General features: G+C 43.6%; 1 protein-coding gene across 7 annotated transcripts in view; it reads right to left on the bottom strand.

Annotated features, from left to right (window-relative positions):
* The window catches only part of GAPVD1 (GTPase activating protein and VPS9 domains 1), a 65,570-nt gene extending 52,281 nt beyond the window's left edge, over positions 1–13,289 (bottom strand). For 5 of the 7 annotated variants that reach the window (XM_078865567.1, XM_078865568.1, XM_078865571.1 and 2 more), the window contains exons 1-3: positions 11,032–11,275; positions 5,094–5,313; positions 176–443 (exon numbers count right to left, since the gene is read on the bottom strand). In XM_078865567.1, the coding sequence (XP_078721693.1) occupies positions 176–443; positions 5,094–5,313; positions 11,032–11,134 (591 nt within the window). In that variant the 5' untranslated portion in view covers positions 11,135–11,275. Of the gene's footprint in view, positions 1–175; positions 444–5,093; positions 5,314–11,031; positions 11,277–13,134 lie in introns of those variants that run through there. The other 2 variants (XM_078865573.1, XM_078865569.1) reach the window with 2 other exon arrangements.
* Positions 13,290–13,771: the final 482 nt, after the last annotated feature.

Below are 13,771 nucleotides of genomic sequence, written 5' to 3'. Positions count from 1 at the left end.
CATGCGTGTTGAGTATTTGGCTGCTATAAGTTTCCACATGTTAAGCCACTTCACTGGGCTATCATTTGTGGCCAGTCGCTTCTGAAAAAAAAGAGCTATATAGCCCACCCAGTGGGCTTAACCTGGTCAAATAAAAAGTTTCGTTTAGTTTTTACCTCCTCTTCAGTCAACCCACCTGCAGCAGGTAGGCCTCGTCCTGCGGGGTGATGCCGTTGCCGTAGAGAGCGGTGTACACGACCTGCAGCACCGTCGTGGTGCCCTCTAGGCCGAGCCGCTCGCCGCACACGAGGCACGAGGCGACGAGGCGTGGGGCCTCGCGCAGACGCGCCACGAGCTCGCCGTACATCCCCTCGTGCGAGCCCAGCCGCCGGTAGCCCTCCACAAACTGCGTGTCCTCCAGCACCTTGGCACGCTGGCAGCACTCGGTCGGAGATGCATCCGCACTGCAACGGCCGTGCAATGGTATCATGTTAGATAGGTGCAGTCGAGGTGGTGGTGGCGCTGATGGAGGTGATTGTGGCAATTGTGGTGATTGTGGTCACGATTAAACTATTTATATTTTACTAGGTAAGGCTCACTGAGCAATACAGCTCTTTTTCGGAAGCAACCTGGCCACAAGCGAAAGGTGGTGCTAATGATGGCATGGTAATCGTGAAAGATGCTAATGACTGATGATGGTGGTGGTGACAGCAATGGTGGTAATGTTGGCAATGGTGGTGGTTCTAATGGTTGTAATGGTGAGAACGAGGGAGCAGTGCGCTAACCACTGCGCTACCAACCCGGCGACCCAAGTTCGATTCCTACTCACAGCCAATATCGGTGATGATAATTATAATCGGAATCGGTCCTGGGCCTCCCCCAAGTTTAATCACCACCATTTTGGAGGCCAAGGCAGCCAGAAGTGGTGCTGGTCACCCACCCACTCTTCTGCAGTGCCGGCCTTCACAGGTGCCCGCAAACAGCACTTGCCCCAAAAGTCTGTTCAGGCTTTACAGGGGATCTTTGTCTTTGATGGTGAGATTGATGTCCGTGGTAGTGACTGGGATGGCGGTAATGGTGGTGATGATGAATTTGGTGGTGGTGGTGGTGATTGGAGACAATGGTAGGATCATGGTGGTGGTAATAAAGGTATGAATGTTGGTAATGGTTGAAGTGATGGTGCGGATGGTTTTAAGAATGATGATGTTTGTGGTGGCTATGATCAATATGACGGTGGAATGATGTATGCAGTGTTGATAGTAGTGGTGTCAATGTGGGTGGTTTAACAAGAGTGATGATGCTAATGGTGATAATGATGATCATGGTTATGATCATGGTAGTGATGGTAATGATGACTGTGGTGGCGGTGATCATGTGCAATAGTACTCCAGTTCCTGGGAGGTAGAGGGTAGGTGGATGATGCAGAGATCATTGTGTGCATGAAATAAAACACCTACTCAGCAGTGAAGTGGCATGAAGGAGGCAGCACATAAAACATGTTTCTGACAGCGCAGAGTTTGTCTACGAGTACGATTGGATTTTATCCACACAGCTCGGTTATCTCCACCCTCATGCATAGTCCCAATGAGGTGGCCAATAAAAGGCAGTACAGCAAGTTTGTTGCTGACTATCCGTGTGTCGCAGTGTTTAATAGCAACTGATCCCAGCCATATTAATTTCCTCTACTCTGTCAGGATCAACAACAAATATTGGCATCACATAACACTCATAAAAATGTTCACATTATATGTATTTATTAATTTCCCCCATCGAATTTCAAAGCCAGCTGAAGTAATGGGGTTAGGCACTGTGATCATCTACATATTCACATATTCCCGTCACGCTCATTTTGAAGTTATACAATACAGGTAGTCCTCTACTTACGATGGAGATGCGTTACGACGACCCCATCGTAAGTCGAAAATATCGTAAGTCGAAGATGGCCTAGCCTACCCAGGAGTCTTAAAGAATGGTGATAATTTAGCAAAACAGAGAAATTTACAGTACCGTACTGTATAAACTATATACTGTATGTATTTATTAATAACAATACTGTATTGCACAGTAAAATGTAAAGTAAAAAAACAAGCTAAATTCTTAGCCTACCTATATGAACTGCAATTTAATATAAATTTTTCAGGAAACAATCCCGGCAGCGTCCCAACGTACAATATGGTACCTCGTATGCTGCTGCGTTTGCCTGCCGCGCAAAATAAAAAATATTTTACAATTTTGTCATATCGCTATCGCCATCGTACGATTGAAATATCATAAGTCGGAACATCGTAACTCGGGGACTATTTGTACAGTTTCAAAGCGGCCCACTCTACAAATGATCTCACATGGTCTGTAACCTCCATTTAAAATAAGACGGCAGGCAGCACAGTTTGGAAAATTCTCCGTAAACATCAGCAAGCAGCGACAGAAATAAAATGTTCAATTACATGGAAACTGGCACAGCAGCGAGTGTGACGACCACAACTCTGCACCCAGCCACCCATTGTGTGAGCCCACACAGACAAAGATCCCCCATATAGCCTTAACAGACTGTAGGGGCAACTGCTGTTAGCGAGCACCAATGAAGGCCGGAACGGTACACGAGGGAGGTGGGTGGCCAGCACCACGCCCGACCGCCTTTGTCTCCCTAGTGGCAATGTTTACACACCGCACCAGGTACTCATTTGAAGCTGAGTCGACCTAGGGGAGGCCCGGGACCGGTTCAGATAATCGTCACTGGTGTTGGCCGTGAGCGGGAATCGAACCCGTGTCGCCAGGTTCATAGCTCCTCACACAATGCCACAAACAGCAGACCGTTCCATGGCAAAGTACCGCTACAAACAGCGGGGCAGTGCCAGTTGTTGTGTTACGAGAATACAATCTAACAAAACAGTGCGCATTAAGCGTAGCGGCCATGTGGATCAGGGTGCAGCCTTCATTTCATGAGGGTTACATCACAGAACGCTTGCTCTTGGCAAGAGAAAATGTGTCGTGTGAAAGGGGATTAAGAGCAGTTCTGATCCTACACGTTTCAAATTATGTTAAAATGCTTTAAGGTATTATTATGGGTTAAATAAGAGATTTGAGTTGAATAATCATTCAAATTATTTTAGGAGTCCTGCATCTTCAAATATTCCTGACGGACATCATTTGTTAATTTCACGGATTGCAAGTTCACAGTTACATTTTCGGCCCATCTGCAATACTAATGTGCTTAACTGGTACATCGCGCAGACCCACCGTGCCAAATTGTAAATCACATGCGAAAATGTACGCAACCCTTACCCCCCTCCACGAAATGGCATGAACCATTATGCGGCAGAAAACACATTTATTTGGTAAGCGCCATTTCCTTTTGGGGGGGGGGGGGGGGAGAAGGAACGGGCACCTTTCTCCTGCCGTCACTTTCCACCAGTCCTCCTCCACCCACGGAAGCACATCTCCCCTCATTACAGTTACAGCACTCGCTGGGGATTTTGCCGCGGCTTACGTAATGCTGTGCGCCACAGTTACAGTCCAAAAGGCAGCAGCCGGCGGAGGGTTTCTAACCCTGAAAGTCCTTGGGCTCAAAGAAGCACATGCGCAGTTTTAGAATATTTCGCTGGCATGCGCAAGCAGGCTTGTCCATCACCTTTCATTGGAATAAAATGCGCGCATTTATTTTTCAGCAGTGTGGTCCATCCAGCCCCGCTGCAGAGTACAGCCGCTGTGGCCTTTGCTTGAATAAGGGAGACCATATTTATAAAATAAATATAAATGTGCCTTCATTTCATACGCTCACGAAGTCGCAAGCACGTCACGTACAAGGACACAGTTCAGTGATTGTGCCGAACGGCAATCGCTTTGCGAGAGACGTGCAGCGGCACACGACAACAAAATAAAGCTGTTCGAATGCAACTGCTTGAGAGGAAATTGTGACGGGAGTGCACCAAAAATATTTACCAAGCATAAGAACTCTCATGGTGCTGAGATAAAAATTCAGAAGGGCTTTAACATTGGCACGCCAGACTCATAAGCAACCGCTTTATTTCATCTCGCGAGTAAAACAAATCTCAAGAGCTATTCGTAAGCCAACACAAATGGGTCACTCAAAGTCAGTTTTTATATGCACATCACGGTGAACATTCTTGATTGGAAGGTGGGAGGGGGAACAATAGTTTCTATGGGAGCAAGACAGTACGGACCTGCCATAAACCATTGATAACAGCTCATAAGGGATGTGCATTTTCCATGAGCAATGAGCAGCTTTCCAGCGTAGCGAAATGCACCGGATTATAAAACTACTTTTGAGACAGTAGCTGGAATGCAGCTACTGTGCAGCCTAGGACATGGCAGCGACATTCAACCTCACTGTCATTTAGTTTACTGGACATGAGCCCATTGAGATTATATTCTGTATAAAAAAAAACACCTGTGATTGCCTTCAACACCAATGCTAACCCCAACCCTAATTCCTAACTCTAACATCTAACCACAAATTTGAAACCTTATTGTCGACACTTAAAATTAACAGACCTCTAATCCTAAACACCGAAATGTGTCTCTTGCACCTATGCGATAATTAAGTCATAAACTTTATATATCTAACTATTAACTGATTAAATTTGGAATTTAATATAATCCTAATTTTAACCTCTAAAATTAGCCATGGCCTATGACCCCTCAATTCTAATCCCTACCCATAAAACTAGTTCTGACCTCTTAATTGTATCCTTCACTTCAAATGTAGGTCCTAACTTTAACCACTAGCAAAAACAATACTCCTAAGACTAACCCTGACCCCTAATCGGAACTAATTAACCCTGATCCCTAACAATTACTTTCCAACACTAACCATGACCTCTGACCCGTAACACAATTAACCTGTTAATCTGAACACTAACTTTTATCCTAACTCACAACCGTAACCCACACCCCTACATGCAGATAACCATTACTGTATAACCTCTAACACTAACGCGGACTCCTAAAGTCTAAACAATAACCTCAATCCAAAACTAAACCACTTTCCTCTAACTGCCCCCTAACTGCCCAATCCCCAATAACAAATCTAACCCATAACATTAAACCCTAACACCAAAACCATGCTTTCCCGGCCCAGCATGCGGCACACGCACCTGGTGAGGATGAGGCGGTCGAGGTTGATGCGCTGTTGCTTGCCGATCCACGCCGTGTGGTAGAGGCGCTCGGCAGTCTTGAGAACGTCGGCATTGAGACGCTGCAGGATCTGCCGCTCGGAGCTTACGTAGAGCCGCTCCTGCTTCAGCTGCTGCGACAGCGTGCTGATGTCCGGCTTCATCATGGCCAGCCGGGCCCGCCCTGCTCGCTCGTAGCTTCCTGAGCACGCAGGCAAATGTAGATTGACATTAAGAAGTGTCAGGGCTGAGTAGCTCAAGGGACTCATCGTGGTCGTGTCAGAACACTGACCCGGGTACTGCTGAGAGAGAGCCTGAGTTTGAATGCGGATTTAAGCCACTGTGATGAAACTTGACTTTCAAGTAGACCGAGTCGATGGGCTCAGGCAGATCGTCAAATACTGCGTCAAGAAAAAAGCCACCTCGTGAAATATATTTTATTGTTTAGAATGCACAACATCCGAGGACCGAACATTTTGGTTTCTCTTGCGATGAGCGAATTTACAAGGTGTTGTCAACGAGTAGTGTAATGAGAGGTCTATTGAAGTGACTTTGCAAGTACAACTGTTGTTAAACCACCTTGCTGCGTGATCCACTGACACGCTATGCCTGATGTGATGCTACGCTTGCTGCGAGTTCTACGTAAAATGTATTTCCTCTCTTGGTATGGCAATGATAGGCACGACTGGGATAAAATATGTAGACATGTAAAGGTGCATCTATTCATCAGTTAAACGTATACTCTATGCTTATATTCATGCTACGTGCATTGACACGTGTGTAAGAAACCGTAATTTTATTTGTATATGTTCTACTAAAGGTGCTAAAATCCCCAGAATGGCAAACCGATTCTTAAAATGAATCGTAACGCCTAATTGTAACAATTAATCAATATGATGCAAGTGGGGGAAATCATTATAAAAATATGCAATTTAAATATCCCCAAAATGTTTTATTTACCTAAGACTCAACAATTCTCAAGAAATGTCTTCAGGGATCGCAGCTTAGGTTGTTTGACTAATTTCTTTTGGGGGATGTTTACACGTGAGAAAGAAGCCCACAGTTTTCTCCCATCCAAGAAGGGTATTGTGTCCCAACGGTCTCTCACCTGCTTTTGAATATAGCAGTTCATTCATGCATCCATTGATTGACAAATGTAGATTCCAATAGCAGTGGTGGGCGGTATCATACAGCTGAATGGGTTCCATCAGGATGTCCCATGTCAACTGGGAGCCAAACACTGAACTGAATGTCGTTTTCAGAGAAAGCTCATTTATCCTGGAGGCTAAAACCAACAAGCCTTTTTTTAATCCAAACTGTCCACACAAACACAGGGCCAAGATTAGATTATGGCCACATTCTCAACCCATGGTTTTTGCAGGTGAAGGGCCTCTATTTTTATTTTAAAAAACATTCACTTAAACTTTCATGCTGGTTAAACAAGGTGCAAGATACAGATGGATGGCAACAATTAGACATTTTTTTTACCAGGTAAAAGCTCAATGAGAATGAAAATCTCCTTTCAAGGGAGGCCTGGCTGTAAATAAATACACACAAAGAGCAAACAAGTTCCAATGCATACACAAAAGCAAAAAGCAAATGTTTAAATTGCTACACAATTTACAGTACACATTAAATATCAACACTTGAATTGTATTCTCATAAATGATAACCTATGCTTTTGAAAAAAGTACTCCGCCAATCGCCTGTATCCCACGGTGTTCAACTGAAAACTGGGAAGATTGAGGCAATGCCAGATCATGAAACTTTCCCAAGAAATCAAACCTTGACTTGGCCCGGTACCTCGCCTAATTCCCCTGCATCGGTGTGATAACGTCTATAACAGGACGGCCAAACTTGGTAAACAAAAATCTTCATATCGACTACAACCACAAGACACATGGGACGGTCACACAGGGTTATCAGGCATCTGCTTCTCTCACGTTGGCTGCAGGGTTTTGCGTTTATAAATCTGCGGGTACACTCTGCAAGAACTCATGTCTGCCTCCCGCAGATTTTTTTCCCGTTACAAATAAAGCTATGTTGAAGAGGAAAAAAAATTAACCCGTAAAAACAAAGTTTTTCACTATAAATCCTTTATATGCGTGGCGGCTAGAGTCCTCTCGTCCTCTGGCTTGAGATGGCTGCCACCATTAAGCAATTGGTAATTAAATATAAAAAAAAATCGTACAAAGTGTAAAATTTTGGAAAAAAATTTTCACGAAAATACATTGTCACGCACAACGAGTCTGTGTGCAAAATGTCAGCTCGATTGGATCACGGGAAGTGGGTTAAAAAACGACCGAAAGATTTGCACGGTCATAAGCACGCAAGCAAGCAAGTGAACTTAATATAAAGGATTTAAAAATTAGCTGCGTCTATCAAGCTGCATGTGAACCGTCTGGGAGCTTCATGCAGGCACGAGCCGCAGGTTGCCCACACCTAGTATATCTTGCGAGGTTAATTCGTGCGTGCAACCCATCACCATCCCTAAACCATTCAATTTCCGCAAGATATCTGCACTGTCCTCCTTGGACACATTCACTCCTTTGGCTACCGCTCTATCGTGAGTCTCAACCACCGGCCTATCCTCCTTTGTAGCGAGGTGAGCAGCCCAAGAGAGCTTCCTGTTCTAAACGGCCAATATGATGTCTAACTTTCATATGTTCACTAATCCATGTGTTCATCTGACTTTTTCTTAACTCCACCATGGAGATGAATTGATGGAATCAGCTCGTGTGCATATGATAGATGGCTTGCTACATCGTAGGGCCATGAGAAATGGCGATGTTTTGCGGAGGCCTTATCCAGCAGTGGCTTGATCATGGCTGATGATGTTCTCATTACTCAAAGTCATTTTGCAAAAATAATTGCAATATTTGCATGCAATGGTAAAAAAAAAATGCATTGCCATATAATGTATGTTTGTGTTGTACAGGAAAGCTAAACATTTGAGTATGGTTTGTCTTATTCTCATGGGTGAGCATGCTATATGTAACATGAGATGTAAAGTAGAAGGCATGTCCTTTCAAGTACGTTCTGCATAGACATTCAAAGTGCTCGAGTTAACAGGTCATTTGAGAATGTGGCTGTTAACTTCACGACGGCGCAATATTCTGCAGTGCGTAAATACGTCACCAACTCAGAGGGCGATCAATCACAGACTGTGCTGGGCTCAAAACAGCCAACCTCAAATCCATCAGCTTTATAATCTGACATTCTTTCCATTGCTGGATGAATAACTCTCCATGTTGGTTTCTGCTATCTGGACAGTAATTAATCTTTAATCAGCTCATCTCTGACTTCCCTAATAGTGATCTCACAATGCCCATCTTCAATAAGGGTCCCCCACCCATTCTCCATAACACACAAATAGAAAATGCATCTCATAGCATTACCAATGCCTATGCCACCTATTCATAAAACTGTATCGCGGTGCTGTCCTGGATAGAAAGTCAGTTTTTTTTTCAGTGGTGATTTAGCATTCTGCAGCAAAGCTGGCAAAAGCCGTGTTTATTTTTGCACGCACTGTACGAATAAATTATCTTTTGAAAGCTGAAGATATTTAGATGAATGCGGTTGTCTCCTTGTATGGGGCTAACAATGCAGGTAGGCTTACAAACCATCACTTAGCAGATGTATCGTAGGGCTTACCAATGAGCACCTCAAGTGAACAAGTCCGATTAATGAGTGATTCTAAATGAGCCTCAAGACAGACTCATGAACTGCACAGAATGCACCTGACAAGGGCACTTTGGAAATCCAATTCAGCCTCAGATGAGTGAGAGTAGCATACAATTAATCCATGACACACTGCACTGCACTTGCAGATACACATATTTGCATACAACTTGCAGAGAAAACGCAGCTTCTCTCCTGCATGCAATTAACAAAATGATCTGTTCCAAATGTACTATCAATTTTGAATAGTGTTCCAAATATAAGTATTACAATATACATACAACATTTTTTAAATAGACAATTTTCAGCAAAAATAAATCACCGGTTCCTTTAACCAAGAGCAGAGTTTGTGATAAATTATACAATGTATACAATTTACAGATTACATCAACCAGGAAATATGCGTTTATATCCTATTATAAGACTGAGACTGCTCCATTAGAGAAGCCGTGTATGCATTAATCAAAAACAGCAACCAGCAACCCTGATGCCCTTCTGAAATTGACATGCATGCAGCTGGAATTTCAAAGGATGCATAAAATTGGACAGTACTGTAGGCAAGGGCCGTTTAGAACTGAATTCATAGGACCACCCATATGGTCAGCTTGTGTTTCAGCTGTGTGGTGCATTGTCGGACAAGCTCAGGCTGCAGTTACGCCCAGCAATACAAATGGCATGGACGTTCACGAGCTTTCAACTCAAATAGTTTTGGATGCATCTGACAAAAGTGCACCACGTGCAGTTTTGCCAAGATGACAGTGAAACGTCACACATTTGATTCAATACAGAGTACCAACTTTCTTCTTCTTGGTTCTTTCGGAAAAGTCACGTAGAAGGGAAGTAATAAAAATAATAAAAATAAAACATAATAAAACAATTCTCACGACGTTTCGGCTACAACGCAAGCAGCCGTCTTAAGGTGAAGAAATTCTTCACCTGAAGAAATTCTTCACCTGAAGACACCTGAAGACGGCTGCTTGCGTTGTAGCCGAAACGTCGTGAGAATTGTTTTATTATGTTTTATTTTTATTATTTTTATTACTTCCCTTCTACGTGACTTTACCGAAAGAACCAAGAAGATGAATCCCTGCAGTCACGAAAGCTTTAAATCGAAAAGTACCAACTTTATTTCCTTTAGAGTTACAATTTCCTCCTTACTGCCAAAACACAACATAATTTGTGCAAAAATAATAGCACTGAATACCAATTCCTGCACACGTAAGTGTGCAGGTTGCTGACAGTGTTAGGGCAGTATGGCGTATTGCCAAACTGTAGAATGATGTGTGCCCTCAAACGTCTGAAGCAATCCCTTAATGCACACCCTGTAGACACAAGAGCACCCAGAGAAATGAGTCATCCAAATTACATAGCTTCTCTATACAATTAAAAACAAACTTTAGCACATGACCCATGTACTGTATAGCTCTTTTATACACAACAATTCCACAGAACTGTCTGGCACTCAATATCATACAATGTTCTACGTTTATGTTGACCCTGTACTATTACTATGCTGTATTACTGTAATTTTTACTGAAAAAGTGACAGTTTCCATTCCTATAAATCATGGGTCTCCCTTTTTAAAAACGACCCATTGTGTGAATTACCTCTCTTAATTTAGAGGTTGAATATCAGGATTTGACAAAAGGGACATTAAGTTATAACATTCCGTTGTTTGTTAAGTCCATGAATAATTCTAAAATCTCCAATCTAAAAGCAATAAAACATTACGTTTTTGCATCTATGACAAAGAACAGCCGTATATAGCCTGAACATTGTTGGGGCAAATGCTGTTAGGGAGCACTTATGAAGGCCGCAACCGCACACGAAGGGGTGGGTGGCCAACACCACGCCCGATCACCTTTTCCTCCCGAATGGTGAGAAGTAGACCTAGCAGAGGCCCCAGGACCGGTTCAGAAAAATCACTGGTGTTGACCTTGAGCAGGAATCGAATTCGGTCGTTGTGCAGCAGGGCGAACCCGCTGCACTGCCGCTCCCCATATACATACAAACACAAAGATTCCCCCGTGTAGCCTTAAACTGCAGGAGCAAGTGACGTTATCGAGCACCCATATACATACAGTACATACACACACGCAAACAGTAAACAGTCGGCAAACATAATAACAATAAGCACAGTGGCTTGAACACAGAAATTACACCCTACAAGAGGCAATGGTTAACAAACTGATGATGATTATGGTCGTCAACTGTGGTGCAGATCGAAGCGTAACGGTACCGGGGATAGGACCCAGCACGTTTCCACAACTTGGCTCGAACCGCAAGAATGCAAGAGGGCGGCCCAGGCAGGAAAACTCGTGCAGGTCACGCGGCTCGGTCATGCGGTTAGGGGGTACACACCAAGGAAGTGTGAGAGAGTAACAACTGCGCACACACACACAGGTTTGCGGTGCCCATTGCAGTTTCCAATTAAACAGTGTCTATCTGGGGCACGAATCACTCCGGATAGCCTGTGTTCTCTGCAACCAAGTCGCGTCCTTCGATTTTATTAAACAAATACTGGCGATGCGGATGTAAGGCGATCAACAGAACAAGTTGGATCTTACATAAAAGTAGTGTTGCGATACTGTATACAGTACAGTATACACACGTGGAAGTCTGCATGCCGGCGAGCTTGCTTACAGAAAGCTGCCACTTCATTACAACTGTGATGTGTAGATAGATTGCACCTCGGTGTCTGCATCATGTATACACGATTATAATAGCCTCAGGTCTAAATACTTGACGTGGTTAAGCTATCAAGCGCGCTACATCATGACTCGAAGATGCACACTGGACACGCACACTACAGAACTTGGGTCTGGGTATTAAGGAACACAAGGGTTGCATAGCTCCTAAAAAACCGGTGGGTAAAAAGTTCTTAACAAGGCAAACGACACTTTTCCAACGCTAATTTACTTAACATAGTACACATTCTCAAAAGATGTTACACTCGCACGCACTGTATACTCCAAAGTCCTTCGGCTATTCAAATGTCATGAAACAAAACATCCATATTAAGATTCCACAACAAGATAATACTGCAAAATGGGACCTTTTTTGCCAGTATCTCACCCCGAGCTATAAATGCTCTGGTGGTGCAAAGTCTTTGTCATGTTCGCCTTTTGGCGTGGTTCTCTGCTTTGACACTGGTAGATGAAACGAGGCCCTAAAAAAGTCCGTCTCTGGTGTAGACCGATAAGTTTCAAAGACAATGCCATATATCATGTTCACCACAAAAGTCCTGTGTGTGGTTAATCCAGCCTTGATTCCTTGAAAGAGGTTTCTATTTGGTGTTTGGAACAGCTTAACACCACCTCCTGTTTTATTGCCAGCAAGGGTCAAACTTATTCCTGTTTTTTCATAGGATAATCCTCCCTTTTTATTAAGTCTTATCACATGTACTAAAACATAATGCCAGTCTAACGCAGCCTATACCTACACCTAAAAAAAGTTCCAATCTACACATTAAATCTTAATGTAAACATATTATTCCCTACTCTTAGGTTTTTTCGGTAGTCACGTAGGTAAAAATAAAAATAATAGAAATAATTATAGAAATAACATAATTGTGATTTATTATTTTATTTCTATTATTTTTATTATTTATTTTTATTTTTACCTACGTAACTTTACCGAAAAAACCTGAGTATGAATCCTTGCAGTCACGAAAGCTTCAAATCTAGCATTATATTATGCCCTATAGACTATAGTCAGGATGTGGAGGAATGTAACGACACTGTACATCGATCCGTATGCTCACGACACTTTGCATGGAATCAAAGTATAAGTGATGTATTATTTAACAGGTGTTCAGTCTTACGGGTGTACAACATCGCACTTGTGCTCATGCTTACGAAGGTGACCGAATTAACGCGACAATAAGAATAATAAGAGAACAAAGAATAAAGTCTATCGTCGAATGGCCCAGTCAGCGGAATCGATACACAGCGACGGCGCTGTATTTCACGCCCGCCCAAAACATCGTAAACAGTCAAATACGCTACATAGAAACATTCAATACCAAACGTCGATCAAGCCACGGCTTACCCCGTGCATTATACAAAAACGGAGATAAATCGTTCAGCAAATTAAACTCGCGGCCTCCATCAGGAGTCTTAAGGGATCTCGGCCACTGTTTTTGACACCGACCGCGGGTGGACGGCGCCTCCCCCCGCCGTCGAGATCGCGCCAATCGCGGCATCGCATCTAGGAAACCGCGAGGATTCACGCGGGGCGCTAAGGCCGCAAACAACCCCACCCCTCTCCCCTCTCCCCCGGGGCGAATCTTACAGCTGATAAAAGACCCGACGACGACGACAACGCTTTCGTGACGACTTACGAGTTTCGCTTGTCCGGGGGCAAATAGCAGAGACTGCGAGACACGGCGGCGTCCGACTACCGTCAGCACGCAGTTGCTGTTGTCATGCCGAGCGAGAGACGCACCTCAACTGTGACCATTGAAATCCCTAGCGCGCACAGGCGGGCCCGCTCGACAAATCGGGAGCCTCCTCCGATTGGTCGACGCGGCTCGTCTCGCGCGCCGAGTCAACCAATTGGGAGCGCGCGTATTGCCGCCCCCCCCGCCCACCCCGCCCCCCCCCGCCCACCCCGCCCCCCCACTAACCACAGAGTGCATTTTGGTTACATTGGCAAAGCTTTCAAATTTTGTATCTAACGTCCCAAAATATGTATTTGCAAAGCTTCCAAATTTTGTATCTAACATCCCAGTATAAGTAAATTATATATTTACACGATATTAGATGTATTGATAATCTGTATACTTTTGGGGGTTGGGTCACATCATTTTGGGTTAAGCCATATCATTATTACACACCCTAACCCAAAAATCAATTCATGAATCAATATTGACTGCGACTACGTTAAGATAAATTGATTTTGCTACCTTGCTTTAGTTTCCTTTCAAAATATCTGTATATTATATTATTTGGTTCATTTGGTAAATTCACGTAGATAGA

The sequence above is a fragment of the Lampetra fluviatilis genome, chromosome 20 (assembly GCF_964198595.1).
Source record: "Lampetra fluviatilis chromosome 20, kcLamFluv1.1, whole genome shotgun sequence".
Taxonomy (NCBI): Eukaryota; Metazoa; Chordata; class Hyperoartia; order Petromyzontiformes; family Petromyzontidae; genus Lampetra; species Lampetra fluviatilis.
The sequence above is the reverse complement of the archived record's forward strand: the minus strand, read 5'-3'. Positions and strand labels throughout refer to the sequence as shown.